Below are 20429 nucleotides of genomic sequence, written 5' to 3'. Positions count from 1 at the left end.
GATACTTATTGTTTTTGCATGGGTATTGCGGAACCATGTTCGCGATACCACGGCATGTGCCGTGTGGTGCCGGCCTAGAATAGCACCACCCCCTTCTTGTCCTGTGGGTATCGTAAAAGGCGACTAAGGAAAAAATTGTCAGAAGAAGACGGGCAGCAGCGTCTTCTACCCATCTTGACCAGAACTGCGATCGCCAACCCGCCTGCCAAGCGTGGCGATTATGGCACAACCCCCCCTATGATACACACACCAAAGAATTGGCCCCTAGTCCCCGGCAGTCCTGCTCTTCCTAGTCACGGTAGCGGCTTTGGAAACAGGGCATGGGGTGCGAAGAATCCCCGGGGGAGACCCGGCTACCATCAACGACGACGACTGGACCTGGCAACCTACAACACGCGCACATTGAGGACCGACGCAAAGCTCACAGAATTGGAAGAAGCTATTAGTAAGTTACGCTGGGATGTCATTGGGCTATCTGAAGTCCGAAGAGAGGGGGAGGACTCGATAATCCTTAATTCCGGCAACTTACTGTACTACCGGGAGGGCGACCAACAGTCCCTTGGCGGTGTCGGGTTTATTGTCCACAAGTCCCTTGTTAACAACGTGATTTCCATCGGAAGTGTGTCGACCAGGGTGGCATACCTGATACTCAGAATATCAAAACGATATTCGTTGAATGTCATTCAGGTTTATGCTCCGACCTCGACACACCCAGATGACGAAGTGGAGGCTATGTATGAGGAGATCTCAAAAGCCATGCATAGCTACAAAACCCACTACACGATTGTTATGGGGGACTTCAATGCAAAGTTGGGAAAGCGTTGCGGTGATGAACTGAGAGTGGGGCAATTTGGAGTTGGACAGCGGAACGCCAGAGGCCGGATGTTGGTTGATTTCATGGAAAAGGAGAACCTCTATATGATGAACACCTTTTTCAGGAAATCTCCAACTCGTAAGTGGACCTGGATGAGTCCGGACGGCAAAATAAAAAATGAGATTGACTTTATCATGTCGACGAAAAAGCATATATTCAATGATGTCTCTGTGATCAACACCGTTAAAACAGGAAGTGATCACCGGTTGGTACGAGGCACATTGAATATCAATATCCGGCTGGAAAGAACTCGACTGATAGAGTCTACGCTCCGACCAATACCTGCACAACTCCAAAACCCCGAGAGCTTTCAGCTCGAACTTCAAAACCGCTTCGAAGCCCTCGAAAACTGCATAGATGTGGACGATCTAAACAACATGGTGGTGGACACTGTCCGTACGGTTGGGTCCAAGTTTTTCAAAACCCACCGTACCAGAACAAAGAAACTCTCCGACAAAACACTTCAACTCATGGAATATAGAAATGAAATGAGGCTACAGAACTCAGAGGATGCAAGTCACTACAGGCGGCTAAATAGGCAGATATCGAAGTCTTTGACTAGCGACATACGCCAATTTAATACAGAGCGTATTAAAGAGGCCATTGAGCGGAACAAAGGCTCCAAGGTATTCGCGAGAGATCTGTCTATTGGGCAAAGCCAACTGACGAAGCTAAAGACTGATGACGGTAGCATCATTTCATCTAAGCCTGAAATCCTGAGGGAGATAGAGAGTTTCTATCGACAGCTATACTCCACGAAAGCACCTGTTGAAAGCGAGGTTAGAGACCCCAGAGCCAAGCTTACCCGACATTATACCGAAGATATCCCGGACGTCAGCCTGTATGAGATTAGTGTGGCTCTTAAACAACTCAAGAACAACAAAGCGGCGGGCGATGATGGAATCACTACAGAACTTCTGAGAGCGGGTGGCAAGCCGATACTTAAAGTCCTCCAGAAGCTTTTCAATTCTGTCATCGTCGAAGGTCAAACGCCGAAGGCATGGGGCAGAGGCGAGGTCGTTCTGTTCTTCAAAAAGGGTGATAAAACACTCTTGAAGAACTATCGGCCAATCTCGCTTCTGAGCCATATCTATAAGTTGTTTTCGAGAGTTATCACGAATCGTCTCGCTCGCAGGTTTGACGACTTCCAACCTCCCGAACAAGCCGGTTTCCGAAAGGGTTTTAGTACCATAGACCACATCCATACGCTGCGGCAGGTTATACAGAAGACCGAGGAGTATAACCGGCCACTTTGCTTAGCGTTTGTGGACTATGAGAAGGCCTTTGATTCGATCGAGACCTGGGCGGTGCTGCAGTCTCTCCAAAGGTGCCAAATAGACTATAGGTATATAGAGGTGTTAAGGTACTTATACAAAAATGCCACTATGTCAGTCCGATTACAGGATCAGAGCTCTAATCCTATCCAACTGCAACGAGGCGTGAGACAGGGAGATGTGATATCTCCAAAGATGTTCACTGTTGCGTTGGAGGATATTTTCAAGCTTCTGGACTGGAAAGGACTTGGCATCAACATCAATGGCGAGTACCTAACACACCTTCGATTTGCCGATGATATAGTTCTTATGGCTGAGACCTTGGGAGACCTGAACACAATGCTCGAAGATCTCAGTAGTGTTTCCCAAAGAGTGGGTCTTAAGATGAACATGGACAAGACGAAGATCATGTCGAATGTCCATGTTGTACCCGCTCCAGTAAAAATTGGGAGCATTACACTCGAAGTTGTTGACCATTACGTATACCTGGGGCAGACAGTCCAGTTAGGTAAGTCCAACTTTGAGAAAGAGATCTCTCGTCGAATCCAGCTCGGATGGGCAGCGTTCGGGAAACTCCAAAAAATCTTTGCGTCCAAATTACCTCAATGTCTCAAGACGAAAGTCTTTGACCAGTGTGTGTTGCCAGTGATCACATATGGATCAGAAACGTGGTCCCTCACTATAGGCCTCATAAGAAGGCTCAAGGTCACTCAGCGGGCAATGGAGAGAGCGATGCTCGGTATTTCCCTGCGTGATAGAATCAGAAATGAGGAAATCCGTAGGAGAACTAAGGTAACCGACATAGCTCGAAGAATTGCTCAGCTGAAGTGGCAGTGGGCGGGGCACATAGCTAGGAGAACCGATGGCCGTTGGGGCGGAAAGGTTCTTCAATGGCGACCGCGCACCGGACGACGCTCAGTGGGTAGGCCCCCCACCAGGTGGACCGACGATCTGGTGGAGGTCGCGGGAAGCCGATGGATGCGGGCAGCGCAGGACCGATCGTCGTGGAGATCGTTGGGGGAGGCCTATGCCCAGCAGTGGGCGTCGTATGGCTGAATGATGTTCGCGATAATATCCTCAAGGACGCGATGGAATCGAGTCGTCATATCATTGACATTCACGCAGTTCATGAAGATGGAATTCCAGTCAGTATTGTTTAAGAATGTGTTAATAGCGTCATAATCTGCTTTATAAAAATTGTGCCTAATGTTACATTTATTTTGCGCAAGACTATACATATTCCTAATTGGTATTTCAATGGCAAGAGGGGGGTGGGGCGGATCGATTTTACTTAGGATTTCTTCACTGTAAGAAGCCACACAATGAGTAATATCTGTGAAAATTAAGTCCAACGTTTTGTTGCTGGGGTTGACTACATTATTTATTTGACGCAGATTATTTAAATCGTGAAAATCTACTAAGGATTGTGCTAGTCCAGAAAGGATGTACGCAGGGCTACCCACCAAGTTCCAGTCTACACTTCCCATATTGAAGTCACCTATAATACATTTAGGTGAGTTTATTTGTTCAAACACATGGTTACAGTTATCAAGAAAATTGTCTAAAGAACCTCTGGTCACCGGAGGAGGCAGATAAATTGCGCATAAGGCGTATGTTTGTGCCGATTTATTAAAAGCTTTTTTTTCAAAAGTTATCCACAAATCCTCGTTACAACTCTCCCATGCAAGGACACGTTTTGGATTTAGAGACTTCAAAGTTGCTATTAATACTCCTCCTCCATCTTTTTTTGTTCTGGACTGTCGATCCTTCCTGTGTACAGTGTACCTATGATCAAATAGTTCAGAGCTTAAAACAGTATCGTTCAACCAAGTTTCGGTTAATACTATAACATCAAAATGACTACTACAAATGTTTCGGTAAAATTCTGTTGTATTCGTTCGCAGGCCTCTAACATTTTGGTAATATATATTAATTGAATCGAATTTTAAATAGCATTATACAATGCAAAAACGCATGCATAATATAAAAGGAAAAAGACAGTTATACAAGTTTTTTAAGTGATGACATGTCTTTCACAAGTATGTAGTCAGAGTGATCGTCTTTGCGCACAAAGATCTTTCCGTTACGGACCCAAACGTATTTGTAATTTCTTTCCCTTGCTCTTGACCTAGCTGCAGCATGTAAAGCTTTATTGGCAGGTGATAAATGTTCAGCTATAAAGATTGGCTTTTTTTCGCCAGTAATGCCTATGTCTGATGTGTTGAGTTTCTCCTCTTTTCTTATTTTTGATCTGTTATAGTTCACAGCTGCAGCCAAGAATTCATCTCGTACTCTTGGTGAAGACAACTGTACGACAATAGAGCGTGGGCGAGAGCCAGTCGGGTCCAATTTAGCAATCCGTGTACATTTATGTATGTCTTCTGGGTTAATCTTACACCCAACCGCCTTGCTGATGGAGTCGACAATGGTGAGGAGGTTTTCATTTTTTTTTTTCGGGTACGCACTGGATTTCAATGTTGCACATTCTAGCTTGTTGTTCTAAATGATTCACTCTTCTGCTCAAGCTGGCAATAGTTGACTTCATTTCTAAGTTTTCTGACTGCAACATCTCAATAGTTCCGATTGCTGATTGATGCTGTTGGCGGAACTCTTCATATTCTTTATTGATGAAAGACAAAGATTCCTTCACTTCAGTAATTTCCGTTTTCAGTGCCTTCATTTCAGAACTAATTAAAGATTTTATTGTTACGCTCATTTCAGAGGCGAGGGCGGTCATTTCTGACTTAAATATTCCTTACATATTCTAACAACCTCATCAACATCTTGGCGTGTTACTGGGTCTCCTTTTTCAACATGTGGTGATGAGACTGCATGCCGCTTCGCTGATCGCTTGGATGTAATTGCGTCACTAGTTGGAGTTGCCGGGGATAGCTGCGATTGCAATGGAGTGTGGAGTAACGGGGTGTTCTCTCGATTGACATTTCTTCCTTTACAAGTAGGGCATTTCCATCTATTGTTCGAGCTGTTTTTTGGGTCAAGTTTCACACATATGCCGTGGAAAGCAAGAGTGTATATGGTGTATTTTATGTAACCACTTCCAATTTCCGGATCGTTACAACAACCCCAGATTAGAGAATCTGATTCCATTATATTTAAATTGCGCGCACTTATGAAGCTGTTTCCAACAACAAAATAAAGAAAACAGAGAAAGAAATAAAAAAAAAAATTAAAAAATGAAGCAAGTAAGTGTGCGCTGAGATACGAACCACGACCCCTTCGTTTGCAAATCCGTGCACAGTACCGCTGCACCAAATCCTCGATGACGGGTGTGAGCGAAATTATGCACCTATAGCGGAGACTAATTGTTGGGAATGTTAGCCGTTAATAGTTTGCTAATGACTTCAAGGTCGTTTTTGTTCACCACTACACTCAAATACAAAGATTGTGATTAGTCACGATGCGTTTGTAATATTGTTTTTTATTGTCACGGGCACTAGGGATCTAAAGTCGATGAGTATTAAACACCATAAGATTCTTCATAACACAAGGAACACACTGATGGTAAACTCGAAGCGATTAAGTGACTTTAAACTAAATTTATGAAATAAAATCCGCACTACTGACACAAATACGTGTTGTCTCGAAGAAAAAAAAAGCAGTTGTTTGCAGACATATTATCGGTTTTCTGTTATTAAAACAATTCACTACGAGGTTTTCGCTTAGCTGAAAACCGTGTAGGAAAGTGGATGATTAGTTGGTTTTTTCGGTTAACCGAGTAACCGGTTTACATGCCCTATTTGTGATAATTGTTTTTCACAATTTTGATTAATTCATTTTGTTTAAGATAACCAGTAAAGTGTATACTAGAGCCAGCAGAAACTCGAACGGATTTGTACTTGACAATATTCCTATTATAGCTACACACAGAGAAAGTTATTATTAATACAAAGATCGAACATTTAGAAAAAATTGCTACGATCTGGCTGGATTCGAACCAATATCTTGCAGCAAACCGTAGTAGAAGCTATGCCAACTAGGCCACGGGACGAACTAGCGGACGCTACGAATTTTCCTCACTTTATGGCAAAAAACTACGGAAAAAAAAGTGTGAAAAACTAAAGCACAAAGATCTGCAACAAGCACTTAGAAAAATTCGTAAGCCCCTCTGGTTCGTTACATCGTTTAAAAATTACAGACAAAGTAATTTGAAAATGTGTGTTGATATGTGTAATAAAATACCACTCAAGATTAAATTATTAGACTCTTGTTTGTTTGTAACGAAGTGATGTAAGTGATTAAATAATAATAAATATAATTTATTATTATATTTGTAATTTATTATTTCGTCATCAACCCATTTATACGTCCCACTGCTGGGCACGGGTCGCCTTTCAGATGAGAGTTAATTATTAATTTATTATTTATGTAGATATAATTAAAATTTTATGTTGATTTTAACAATTCTCGGCAAATTTAATTTGTAACTTGTGACCATTTGTTGTGACATTTTAATTGTTTTGGTAGTTTAATATATGGTTATGTAAATAACATGTTTGTACTGACACTGTCTTTTGCGACATTTTCAGTTATACCATGTTTTAGGCAAATAAACTTACTTATTATTAATATTACATCTGCTTTTATGATTATCGATAATGTTATTACAATTATACAGGCTGTATATTTGAAAGTGAGACATACTTATAGAATGCGTTATATTCCTGATTCGGAACCCAAAGAAATATTAAACTAATGAACTTAAACTTTATAATAAATATTTTTTTTATTGACTACTACTTGTGAACAACATTAGTTATCGAAATTTATGCACATCACAATTATTGCTCCGACGCAGATGCGGCCGGCGGCGGCATGGCTTTGTTCTCTGGCACGGCGGCGAAAAACAAAGCACAAGTCACAAACGAAATTGCACACAGTGCACGCGCGATCTTGGTCTAACTAAGACACGTAAATTATTTGTACTTCCGCTCGCCCGATCGCCGCAAAATGGATATTTATTCTAACGTCGAATTGACTGAGATAATGCGACCTTACGCAATAAGTGGTGATGGTGTGAGGCAAGCTATTGAAATGTTCCCAAATCGAAGTTTACGCGGAGGAGGTGAACAGTGTCGAAGTGTGGCGTGAGAGGATTATCTCAGCATTTTATACTGTGAGACAAAATGTGTTTGTGTTGAACAATTTAAAACAAACTTTACTATGTCGTGCTAGAGACTACCACGTAAGTGTAAATAAACTGTAAATAACTAAAAAATCAATCATTTTAAATAACTTGATTTCACATTTTTAACTACGCCAAAAACCTCAATTCTTATTAAACGTTTACTAGTTACTAAATCATAAACTTACTTACTTTTTTAGTACGTAAAACATTTCGATGATAGTTCAAGTAAAAAATAATTAACATAAGCTAAAACGAATTATTTTGATAACAGCTTTTTCCATCATAACATAAATGAGTAGGTGAGTAACTTAGTTTTTATTTTGTAGAGAAATGAGGATTTTTTTTGTCGGTCCTAAGCCCGCGAAAAGTAGGAAGGGAGATGTGAAATCATTGTTATTGTTGCTGTCTCACTCGGTGCTCGCTTGGTAGTATTCCTATTGCACTCGAAATCAAGCGTAAAGGGAATCGGTTTATTCCTATTTACACTCCAAAACACATATGTTGATTTATTTTTTGTTCTATCCCATATCCTAATTTTATTTTAGTCTATGTTAAGTTGTAACATGATTTACTATGACATGTATGAATATGTCTCACTTTCAAATATACAGCCTGTGTAAGTAATTTTATTTATTTAAAAAAAAAATGGAAATGTTATATTTACCTAAATCAAAATCACTGCTATTAATTCTGTACCAATATATAAATACAAAACAGCTTAAACTATTTGGAAATCTTTTAAAAAAACCTAATTTCAGTCTTGAAATTGGAAATGCATAGAGATCTCCTTATTTATATTATTTTTCGTAATATGTGAACATAAATGCAAAATAATAAATTCAAAATCTATCATCCCGGATATTCCCAATGACAATGAATATTGATCTTCATTAATTAAACACTTTAATTATACATTAATTACAGTAAACTATACAAATTACAAACATAACGAAAAAAAAAGATAGTTTCAACATTCAAGCCATACATTTTCATGTCGATATTGACTTATCGATGATTATGGTACAACACTAAAGAAATCCGCCATTTGTGGTGAACATTTTTAATTTTGGTAAGGACGTTTATTCCGTAGATAGGGCAGCTCCTTTCCTTTACTTTTTCCCATCCTCTAAGATACATACAGACTCTCAACTAGAATTTTCAACAGAATAATGGTAATTCTGCTTCAGACGTTTTTTTTATAAAGCAGATCTCTTTCACTCGGTCTTTTTTGGTAAAAAGTTAAATGAATTTTATTTATAATTTTGTAGTGTAAATATATTTCAAATGTGATTTTTATTTATGATCTGATTCGCCAATTTTATAAAATAAGGTAACCAAAATATATTACGAAAATACCATAATAGAACCACGCATGATCCACGCGCAAAATAGGCGTCTTTGCGGACACCAGCACGTTACTAAGCCTACCACTTGGACAGGACTAAAACGGGTGTTTGTCAATAATGAATTATACTGTGCGATTCTTCAATAACTGTTATTGTAAACTGTTGTCAGAAAACCTGTTGTTCCCCTGTTTTGTAGTTTTTGTAAACTGTTGTCAGAAAACCTGTTATTCCTGTTTTGTAGTTTTGCATACAATATGACAATGATAGCGAATGAATGCAGTGTTCCTGTTTATATTTCTTAAATTTTTCGTCACTTTTAATCTCGCGTATAATACGTGATAAGTTATTTTTATTTTTAAGGCAATTTTCGGAACTTTTCAGGGAATAACAATATTTATTATATATAGTTTACGAACGCACCCAAATTAGACAAAAAACAACAAATATGATGCAAACAAGATGAAATCAATCAATTACTGGTTAGAGCTTGATTTTTCTTGAGCGTACTTACTTTTTTATTTCTGGGATTTAGGCGTATATATAGTATATTTTACACGTACAATTTTTAATTAAAAAAACAAACTTGTAAAATGTATTCAGATAAAATGTAACTTTTCATGAGACGAAATATAAATTGTTAACTCGACAGTCTGGCAACACTGATTGAATAACATAACTGCGGTTCATCGCGGATAATGGCGTTAACGCAATGAAATCAAATCTGTTGTAACTATTAACCAATAAACTACAACAAAATGGCAGTTTTCAGCACCACTTGTATTTAAATGGATTGATATTAACTGCATGTAGATATCAAATATTAAAATCGACAATATTCCAATTGCATAAAGCACAAAATCGTACAAATATGTGACTTACATGAAATAAGAAAGAGGACTATGTTCTGCAACGAAATATTATAATCGCAAGATCTGCAAATTGTAGTCGATTCTATGATTCCAATCATTTGATTAGCGCCATTTCTCTCTCACTGCCTATTGACTATTGCATATTTGCTTGTTTGCGCGACGCAATCGCAGCAGCAGAATAGTAGTATAACGACGGCAGTTTAGACAGTTGTTCAATAATGAATTGTACATTGGGTAAGAATAATGCAGTACACGTATTTGCTATTGTAATAATGATCATCTTTACATACCACACCATACTATGTATAGTGGATGGTTAGATATATCTAAGTGTACAAATAAACGCCTCTACGCTTCTCCATACATGTACTTATTTGACAATATATGTATCGTTTCCTCAGCCGCATCGTATACAGATTTAGCGAAACCACAAATGTTAAATAATACAACGTACAAAGTAACAAATATAATAATATAGTAAAAACGGGATTTTCATTCGGGAGACATCGTTCTTCTGAAACTTCTTGCTCAAAAGGTACACACATGAAGGTTGATGCAGCATAATTAATATAAACAAACATATTTCACGGACACCACTTATCCAGTCGGCCTTGGCAATTACACGACCATACTAGACATAACTGATGCAACGCTGCGTTATATAATTGAGTCGTCAGTGTTTAACCTGAAAATTCAAAATTCCTATTTATTTTAAACTTTAACAACAACCCATTAATATGTCCCACTCCAGGGCACGAATCTACTCTCAGGCGAGGGTTTAAGCCAGTCCGCCATGCTGGCCTATTGCGGGTTGCGGGACTTTATACGTTTTCTGAACGTTTTCGTTAACTTTCTTCGACGTGCAAGTTTCATCACAATGTTTTACTAGACCCAAACGCTCATGGTAAACTTCAAATTAAATTTTCCTTTCGCACTTCGCATTTTCGCACATAGTCAAAGTCAAAGTCAAAATCAAAGATTATTTATTCCATAGGTAAAATAAATTTACACTTGAAAACGTCACATTTAAGCTACTGCTCGTTCACTACGCTGACCTCCCTGAGAAGAACGAGCAAGAAACTCTAGGGATTGCTCTTTTCAAATAAACTTAAATGCTATGGAATACACTTTGAATCAAATTTGTGTGGATTATGAAATATGTGTGGATTATGGAGCCATGTCGTCTTTCCATACATCTTTATCTAACACGTAGTCTTCAATTTTGTAATATGATTTTTCGATCAAAATATTTTTAATGTAGTTTTTAAACTTAGGAAATGATAAACTTAATATATGCTCCGGAATCTTATTGTAAAAACGTATACAGTTCCCCATAAAAGAGTTGTTTACCTTGGTTAAACGAAATCGTGGTACCATGAGTTTGGACTTAGCTCTAAGGTTAATATTATGGATATCTTCTTTCTTATTGAAATTATGTATATTTTTACGGGCATATAAAATATTTGAGTAAATGTACTGTGATGCCACAGTCATGATACCAGTCTCCTTAAACTTTTCTCTGAGAGAAACCCGAGAGCCTAGACGGTACACAGAACGAATTGCTCATTTTTGCAATACAAATATGGTTTGAATATCTGCCGCTTTACCCCACATGAGAATCCCGTAGGACATTATACTATGGAAGTAACTAAAGTAAACTAGTCTAGCAGTACTAACATCGGTAAGCTCACGTATTCTGCGGACTGCGTATGCAGCGGAGCTTAATTTGCTGGCCAGGGACGATATATGTGGAAACCACTGAAGTTTACTATCTAAGGTCACTCCCAAGAAGACTGCTTTATTAACAAGGTCTAACTTTTCTCCGTTTATTTCTATGCTTGGACTAGTCGATTTTACGTTAGGTAATTCAAATTTAACACATTTTGTCTTCTTGGCATTAAGCAATAAATTATTAGCATTAAACCAATAAACTACCTTAGAGAGGGTATCATTAATACGGTCATGGTTAATGTCATGTCTGTCTGTTTTAAAAATCAAGGATGTGTCATCAGCAAACAACACTATTTCGCAATTGTCCTTAACAAAGAATGGCAGATCATTAATATAAATCAGAAATAAGAAAGGTCCAAGTATTGAGCCCTGCGGAACACCCATTTTTACTGGAGAACCCAAAGAAGTTACTCCATTTATGTCTACTTTCTGAATTCTACCGTTAATAATACATAAATTCCGAAAATCTGAAAGGCTTAGAACTCGCGGCCTTTGCTTGAGAGGCGGTAGGTTAAGCCATTAGGCTAACAAGCTTTTAGTTTAACATTGTTTATATTTTATTAATGTTTTGCGAAGTTGTCGAAAACTTATGCTTCAATTTATGGTTCATGGTTGCGTATTCATCCATACTGTTTTCCAATCTTTATAAGCATAATTCAAAAGTGTAAGCTGTACATAAAATATATGAAAATAGGTAGTACCCACATAATGTACAATAACTTGGCATGCGGCCTTTCACGTAAGTACTTTCGAAGTCAATGATTTCACAAACAGATGTCGCTCCATAGTTGTTACGGTGATGGTACTCGCAGTAGTATTTATAACCTTGAGGTGTGATTATCAACAACATTAATTTCGTATGGGCTTGAATTAACAGCGTGCAGAGGCGAAAAGTCACAAAGAGGAGTCTTAACTGAAGCTTCATAAAATTTGAGGTTTCTGAAGATTTAAAAAAAAATTAGAAAACTGATTATCATTGCCTATAAATATTTGTAATATTAAAGCAATTACATCCCAACTACACAAATGACTCCCAAACTACCTCTGTGGACGAACGCAGTCCCGGGTTCAAGTCCCAAGCCGGGAGAAATGTTCTCCCGGCTCTCGTGAGTTTAAGTGCAATTTGTGGTCGTCTATGTGTGTGTCCATAGCACCTTCGATACAGGATTTCACTAGTGCGGGACTATGGGTGAATGCGTTATCATTACTATATTATGAGGACTATGGGTGAATGCGTTATCATTACTATATTATGATTAATATCCTAAATATAGCAAATATGTTGCTATGGAACTGAAAATTTCAAATCTCCTGTGTCTGCGGATTGCGCTCGTTCTCCTTTCTTTTATAATCTAACAGTATTGTATGTACTCAGGAGGGCTATGTGGAAAGAAAAACAATCAAAATCAGCGCAAAAGTGGTGTAAGCCCATTAAATGCATACCGTCAGCTAAATTCGTAAACCTTGTACATCCATTAAAGTATCTTTTGAACAGACACAAGGAACAGAATTACTAGATACAATTATATTTATCATATCATATTTGTCAATCAAAGAAAGCAATCGAAAGAAAACTGGTAGCAGTTACGCCAAGAGACCGTAAAAGAAATAAAAGAGAAAAAATCTCATAGCAAAATACAGTGAGCGATGTTACTAAATGGGTTGCGAAATTAAAGTGGAAGTGGGCTGGCCATGTCGCCCGCAAGCAAGGCTCTTGGTGCCAGGCGGTAGTAGAATGAAGACCGTGGGGCGAGAAACGCCCAAGACGAAGACCACAGACACACCCAGGACACTCCATACAACGGTCGAAAGTTATTTACCTACTACTACTACATACAGCAAGGCGCTATCTGCACACGTGCAAATGTAGCGTGAAGTGACAGGGTTACCCATCACTTTCTCATATAATTTATGTTACGTGGTCAGAGCGGCAACATAGCGAAAATTCTTAATTGAATCTGTTATCTTTAATTCTATTAAAATAATCCTAATAATTACACATGTTCATTAGGTATTTATGTCGATATAATATTATATTTTTCATTAATTCACTAACTAGAATAATATTGAAGATTTATTTAAAAAAATATATTAACAGCACTTAAAAGATTGTATTTTGGACAGGTTTTAAATAAGGTAACCAAGGTATTTGAAATTGCGTGTCCAAGTCTATCATTACCTAGTTAATAATTAGGTAATAATTAGGTATATTCACTACGTAATAATTTAGCGGCAATACAAATTGAAAATTCGAGAACCTTTGTCTACTAACTCACAAAGTTATGACGTCCCATTATATTGATATAATTAATCTGTATTATACATTACTCTGCACTAAATAAACGAAGAAAACAATTACTGAATGAATTTCAGACATAAGTTTTTGTCATCTTTCGGAAAACGAAGAAACTCCTCTCTTTATCCCGTTTAGATGATAATAAACAGCCGTACACAGCCCAATTCACGACCATTATAAATAGTAACGTACGATGATGTTATATATTAACGTACAAGTGTCGTGATGCATAAATGAAAACTATATTCAACTATCAAAGCCGTCTTAATGCGAAAACGGCTCCCCGACAACCTTGTTGTCGTTCAGTCAAGCGGAGAGTGCCCATTCTCTTACTTTTTTGTTCTCTGCCACAGATGCGTTAGTACGTTGATATTAAGGGACTGGCGGGAATAATGTGGTTAGAAGCTGCTCAAGACCGGAAAAGATGGCATAAACTGACGAAGAAGAATTATATGACAATATATGATTGACATTTATTTTATAACTAAAAACGAGTCTAGAAATTATATTTCAAGCTTTGATTGCGGTTGATGAGTAAAAAAGGGATTTCTTCCATTAGGTACTTTAGTATCACTGATAGCAATAGCGATATTGCTTTAAATGACAATAAATTTTGTCCACAAAGACAAAAAATTAAATATTGGTGACACCACTTTTGCGCTGATTTAGTTTATAGTAAGTTTCAGTTTGTAGTAAGTTTGTAGTAAATTTATTATCGTCTCGTGGTAGCTGGAATTAAATTTTTCATGTTATTGCAACATTTCGTCAATGTGACATCAATCGAAAACCCTGCAAGCCCTTTGATTGCAAATAATAATTCTATTTTAACGATTTCGACGACGATGACAACCTCCTAAACATGATTCTGGTACAATCTTGCATTTGCGAGTTGTCTAAATTTCTGGTCTGAGTGTTTTGGTACACAATTGCTGAACACCTGATCTCTAACTACGAAGTTAGAGACCAGATAACTGGTATGGTAACGTTGAACAATATTATTTTCAATTAATAAATAGTTATATTATTTAGTGACAATTATATAGGTTACCTTCTCATCTTCTGATTCGCAATCAAAATAATCCACCGGTAGTTGGTGACCTCGTACAAATAATTCTTGTTGTCTAATATGTGTTACAGGTTCACGATACACGCATTCAAATTTACCAGTCTTAGCGTTTGGATTATGAGGATAATCAATAATGACTAAAAAATTAACATTGAAGTTAGTAAAATTATTGCATAAAGTAGAACATATCTAATACAGGGTTATTTATAAAATACTAACAACGTCGTAGGACTATACATATTACTAACATCATAAACAACGACTTCTGATCCATGAGTCTTAATAATTTATCAGATTTTACTTTCGTACAAATATAAAAATATTTAAATATATTGGCTCCAAGCGGTGATAATTCTGTGCGGTACCAAAAGAAAGCACGCGAGAGGCGTTGCTAAACATCTTACTACCAAATACAAATCTAAAAAGTGTCAGATAGTACATCAAAACTTAAAAGTTTATTTTTTATTTTGTAAAAAGTAATGAAACTAAACTTGTTGTTTATGATGTATGTAATATATTTCTGCAAGGTTGTTAATAAACAACTCTATATAATAAATTTTCATATTGCTACTAGTAGGACTACACATCTAATCAAGTGCTATGCGTTTCAATAAAGTTTCATATTCCCCAAATAAATTAATGTCTGCTTCAATGTTTGAAACGCTTGCATATTTGAAAAGCAATATTACTATGCATGTGGAGGTCGTAAATTGTTTATAAAAGCTCAACGTACTTATTAACCTAGTTATAGGTTCAGCCAGTATCAGTATTTAGCGAAACAGTGGCCCTGTCAGGAAGTGATGGAACTACGGAGCGATCAAGCTCACGGCTCAAGATAAAATAAACAGCCGCATGAACAATAATGAAATTAATATCTAACTAATAGATATTCACTATGGACCAGAGCATTTTAGAGGCTATAAGAATATAGCCGTAACAATCGTCCTAGAAAAATGGAAGGCAAATCTGACTAATTTGCATTATGGTGTTTGTCGTCCAAGAGCAAGTAGGAGATTTTATATGGAATACACTTTCTTAGAAAGTTCTATAACTTTGATCATAGACGTGAACATGCAAAAGTTTCAACATTGCCTCATTGGAATCATAATGATTGCGAATTGAATATAGGTACTCTCCCATAAAGACTCCAAGCTAAGCCCATGTCTGTTTAATACAGAGATGGACACCTTTACTGGAAATCATTATAAAGATCCAGTACCATTGTGTCCTGGGATGTCCTTTACACTGCAAAGTGAAACCTAGAGAAACCTAGAGAATAAAAATTCTACAACGAAACGAAAATAAACCGAAAAAATAAACATTGCACATCGGCAACGTATCGTATTACAAGGCTACCCATATTTTGTTCGGGCGCAAAAAATTAAAAATTGTTTAGATATTTACGAATACAGAGCAATAAACAAATGTCACCATGAGTAGGTTGCAAACATAATAGAGCGTTACATTCTGCTTGACGAAGTAAGAAACCAGTAGATAAAATGTAACTTTTAACTTAGAATAATAACGCATAGAATGATAGTTTCATATCAAACGAACTGTCATAAGTGAGGCAAAAATCTAATTCATGTAGGCGTAAGCAACTTGTATTTACGCTCGTCGGCACGCACACAAATATAGAAATAATGATGCCATGGAATAACATTTCCCTCAAAAGTGGGGAAATTGTATCTTGCTTAACTCATCATTAAGTTAAAGGTGCCTACAGATTTGCTCGATTTTGTCGATCGACAATATCGATCAGGTGCCTACAGATATGCTCGGTTTTGTCGATCGTTACTGTTGATCGACAACGTCAAGTGACAGGAATTTTCAAAAATTTATTTTTGGTAATCCTTATGGAAATGGCATTTATATCTGAATACACGAAGGCGGACACGACTTTTCTCATTTCTAAATCCAAGATGGCGGACATGGCTTTTTTTTTAAATAAATGCAATATGGGTATCATTTTCGAGATATTTGGGGGTGCTCATTACGAATATGGCCCTCATTTCTAAACCCAAGATGGCGGGCACGATTTTTCGTATAATGGCAAGTTGGGGATCGTTTTCGAGGTATTTGGGGGGGCCATTTAGAAAATGGCACTAATTTCTAAATCCAAGATGGCGGGCACGATTTTTCGAATAATAGCAAGTTGGGTGCCGTTTTCAAGGTATTTGGGGCTGCTCATTCCGAATGTAGCACATATTTCTAAATCCAAGATAGCGAAGAATTAGAAGAAGAAGAATTAGAAGTCTTACCCGCTATCTTGTGTTCAGATATACATGCCATTTCCTTATGGTTTACCAAAACAACATTTTTGAAAAACCTACAAGCGAGTTTAAGTGCGACTATCGAATTTGAATATATAAATAGCCTGATATTATCTGTGGGTATGTTTACATGAAAAGTACACGGTAACAATAAAGAACCAGAACCTGAAAGTTATTTATACACGATTTTGGAGAACTGACGATGACTTTTTAGTCAGTGTTAGTTCCCTGAAATAATTTTAGTTACGAACTTTTGAGTCTGGCCAAGACAATTTTTTAAAATGAGTGTATGATGAACAAGAATAATGATTTTTCACATGAAACTAATGAAGGCAAATACTAAATATATTTCGTAAAAATAGCTAACGTAAATTCCCTACAATGTTGTTGCGGCGGTGTACATTTGTAGAAATTTTGCAACGGTCGCGATATTGCCTATTCTCAAAAAAATACGTAATATAATTATTTTGAAACAGAATAGCAAAATGGGGAGAAAAAACCCGTTACTTTGCAACATTTTCGTATCTTGTTGCAACGAAATTAATTTTCTGTTTTAGTGAATATTTACATAAAAATACAAGTTGAAACGCGTTACTTCCTTGTGGAATGTAATGTTAGTGTCTATTTTATGTTTGTCTGATCTATTTTTAAACCCAATTACCGCACATTTCGTCATTTTTAGCAAAAATCTTGGAGCTGTTCGCGGTACAACTTGACCTTGAGCACTGACTACCCGCTCGCTCATGTAGGCCCATACGGCGTCCTACAATTTGCCTCACTTATCGTGTGCACGCTAGGTTTCTATGCGTTATTATTCTAAGACTTTTAAGATTGCTCTAATAGTAGTAGGTATAAAACATAAGGAAAATTATGACGATAATGATGACAAATAATACTGATACAATAATTGTGTAAGTCAATGGTTACAATGTTCTATTTACTTCAGGAGATATCTAATGGCAAACATACTCATAGTACCTACCAGAAAATACATTTTTTAACAAATTATTAAAGCAAAATATCATTATTCATGCAGATGTCAATTGTCATGTATTTATGATTATTTACCTTTGAAAACGTCTCGAATTAAACTTTTGCAAAACTTCGATGTTACTTTAGTCGTTGGATTTAGATCAGGACAAGACTTAATCTCCATCAACCAAGGTCGGAATTCTTTGTCAAGTATGAAATCACAACCGTATAAGCCGAACCTTCCTTTTGAAAAATGATGAGGGAACGGTAACAAGCTTTGGGAACTTAACATAATTCCGACGATTGCTTGTTTCATACCAGGATATATGATTTTGTTCCAAACACTTTCCTTTGCGTTCCTTCGTAAGTAGTTTTTGTATGCACGCAAATTCCATGTATTGCACGTTGGAAGTTCACAGTGCCGACCAGTAAAATGTTTGCCCTTTCTTTGAACAGCGTAGCTTGTTTGATGAATGGATCGATGAAAACTTTTGAGGGTGTATTTTTGTGAACTAAACCTTAAGTAACAATCCTTGTACATCCAAATTTCTAACGGATAAACAGTTGTAATTAGGTAATATTGTTTTATATCAAATTTTGTTTCATGGATCAACAACGGTTCCTCTGAAAAATCATAACGAGTTTTAAACTTGTCTGAAAGGCGCGACTCGAAAAAATTATAGTCTCGAAGAGATCAAATATTTTTTTACCTATATACTTTTGAATAACGTACTCAGACGATGCGCTATTTTTCCATTCGGTAATAACTCTCAAGTTTGAAGCCATTTTGATTTCTCGATCTCTAGGGTCTGCCGATTTCATAACCCAAATATTGTGGAAACCTTCACAGTTCAGCTGTGGCCGGTATTTGTGAATATTTTTCAGCAATATTTTTGCGTAGGCAATTAACAGAGAGAATATGTTGGTTCTTTCAACTAGAAATACATCGTGGCAATTTATTAAAGTGAAATAGCTTTTTAAAAAAAAGTTCCATTGTCCAGATGTGGCTTTTTTTTGTATTGGAATATCAATATCTCTGTTTTGTTTCATATGCAAATATTCTTTGCATCGGTTTAAAGCAAAAATCAAAACATTAGTAGAAATTTTTCCGTTTATAATTGGTACGTCATTTGCCACCATTGTTAGAACCCACTTCAATAAACTCGTACACGCAGTCAAGTGGTAATCTTTCAAGAAATCTTTTTGATCAAAGGCATCGTTAGTGTAAATCCTGGGTGTAGTTACTTCTGCCATATTGTTTATATAAGTCCAATAGCTCTGTTTCGTACAATTCCACAAACCTATCTGAGAGGCCCATAACGCCTCGACTTCCAACTGATTCCTAATCGGGATTTTTTGTGTCGTAACACTATTCGGATTGTCACTGTCCCCAACATCACCTTTGTATGAATAATTATTGAGGTATTTGTAATGTTTTATATCCCAAACCAAATTTGGATGATGTCCTTTAACTAAATCTGATAAAATTAGACTGTCAAGTCTCTGTTGAATTTTCGATTTTGTACTCGCTGTATTTCTTGAGATTTCTGATAGTCTTGGAGATATTTTTTCAACCCAACCACGTTCAACCAAAGTTTTTCTTATTATATCCGCATTTTTTAAATTAATAGTAAATATCATTTTATGTTTTATAGCCTTCAATGCCTTAATTTTAAGTCCCACGCTCTTCGTCGTTGTCTTTATGTGCCTGCAAATTCGCCAAACACTTAAAATTAATCCACCCAATTTGTCAATTAATTGTCATAGGGTGAAACTGCATATATGAATGATGCAGTCCAACTGCGGTTACTACGATCTTACCAATAATGCAAATGTGACTTCGATTTGTTATCAAATGGGCAGTCTCAGTCTGGGTTTAGGTACAATACTTTTTTATGATTGTCAAGTAACGGGACGAACAAGTCGTGTGCCTGGTAGTTAGCAACACGCCAACCCATAGCTGTTGCAGTGCCACTCAGGCCTTACATCGTAAAGATCTGAGCCTGTCATTTCACTCGTCACACTGGATATAAAGTTACCAGAGCCCTTACTCTTAAAAAATAGGTACGGTGGCAACACTTCTCTGGATCAACTCTTTTACAAAGATTTCGATTGCTACTGAAAACTGCTACAAAACTACTTAAAAATATTATCTTGGCATTCGTTCATCTTTTGAAATTTTTTAAAATGAGTAGATCCTTTAAATTCATCACTCACCAAATCGACCTAGAAAATTGTAAATAAGTGATTTTTACGGAAATTCTCGTTTTGTCGAGAAGTACATCACTTGCATGAGCATACCTTAAATAATTTAGTTCAGGGCGTGAAAGTATAATTCCTGAACCCATATTTAGGTGAAAGGCTGTTGGTCCTTCTCTGATGTCTTTGCTACTTGTAACTAGTTTCTGTAAAAAAAACCCTTTCTAAACAAAACAAACCCTTTTATTAATTGTTTACAGCGGTGGTTTTCCATTAGATCCTTTCATATTTATAGTGTACGAGAAAAACATCTACCAGGCACCTGTTAAGACGAGTGACCGGAGACGAAGCGGGATTATCTGTTTTGCTAGATCAAATGTTTT

General features: G+C 37.0%; 2 protein-coding genes across 2 annotated transcripts; both read right to left on the bottom strand.

The window, feature by feature from the left end:
* Positions 1 to 4149: 4149 nt before the first annotated feature.
* LOC113226357 lies at positions 4150 to 4885 on the bottom strand. Its single transcript, XM_026458953.1, has 2 exons — positions 4614 to 4885; positions 4150 to 4558 (listed from the first exon to the last, which is right to left on the bottom strand). Exons 1-2 carry the CDS (start codon positions 4883 to 4885, stop codon positions 4150 to 4152), a joined length of 681 nt encoding a protein of 226 aa, XP_026314738.1.
* Positions 4886 to 9987: 5102 nt separating this feature from the next.
* Positions 9988 to 19404, bottom strand: LOC113228259 (tubulin glycylase 3A-like). Its single transcript, XM_026461527.1, has 5 exons — positions 18558 to 19404; positions 17944 to 18471; positions 14585 to 14739; positions 11946 to 12179; positions 9988 to 10194 (listed from the first exon to the last, which is right to left on the bottom strand). Exons 1-4 carry the CDS (start codon positions 19099 to 19101, stop codon positions 12162 to 12164), a joined length of 1245 nt encoding a protein of 414 aa, XP_026317312.1. The 5' UTR covers positions 19102 to 19404; the 3' UTR covers positions 9988 to 10194; positions 11946 to 12161.
* Positions 19405 to 20429: the final 1025 nt, after the last annotated feature.

Source organism: Hyposmocoma kahamanoa, unplaced genomic scaffold (genome assembly GCF_003589595.1).
Source record: "Hyposmocoma kahamanoa isolate Upper Pololo Valley unplaced genomic scaffold, ASM358959v1 100021, whole genome shotgun sequence".
NCBI lineage: Eukaryota > Metazoa > Arthropoda > Insecta > Lepidoptera > Cosmopterigidae > Hyposmocoma > Hyposmocoma kahamanoa.
The sequence above is the reverse complement of the archived record's forward strand: the minus strand, read 5'-3'. Positions and strand labels throughout refer to the sequence as shown.

Excerpts from the sequence above, each read along its gene's own strand:
- LOC113226357 (XM_026458953.1), bottom strand. The coding sequence starts at position 4,885 with ATGACCGCCCTCGCCTCTGAAATGAGCGTAACAATAAAATCTTTAATT. Across the intron at positions 4,559-4,613 it reads ATGTGCAACATTGAAATCCA|CAAGGCGGTTGGGTGTAAGA; the intron begins GTGCGTACCCGA and ends CGACTCCATCAG.
- LOC113228259 (XM_026461527.1), bottom strand. The coding sequence starts at position 19,101 with ATGGCAGAAGTAACTACACCCAGGATTTACACTAACGATGCCTTTGAT. Across the intron at positions 18,472-18,557 it reads CGTTATTCAAAAGTATATAG|AGGAACCGTTGTTGATCCAT; the intron begins GTAAAAAAATAT and ends ATGATTTTTCAG. Across the intron at positions 14,740-17,943 it reads AATTCGAGACGTTTTCAAAG|TCATTATTGATTATCCTCAT; the intron begins GTAAATAATCAT and ends TTAATTTTTTAG.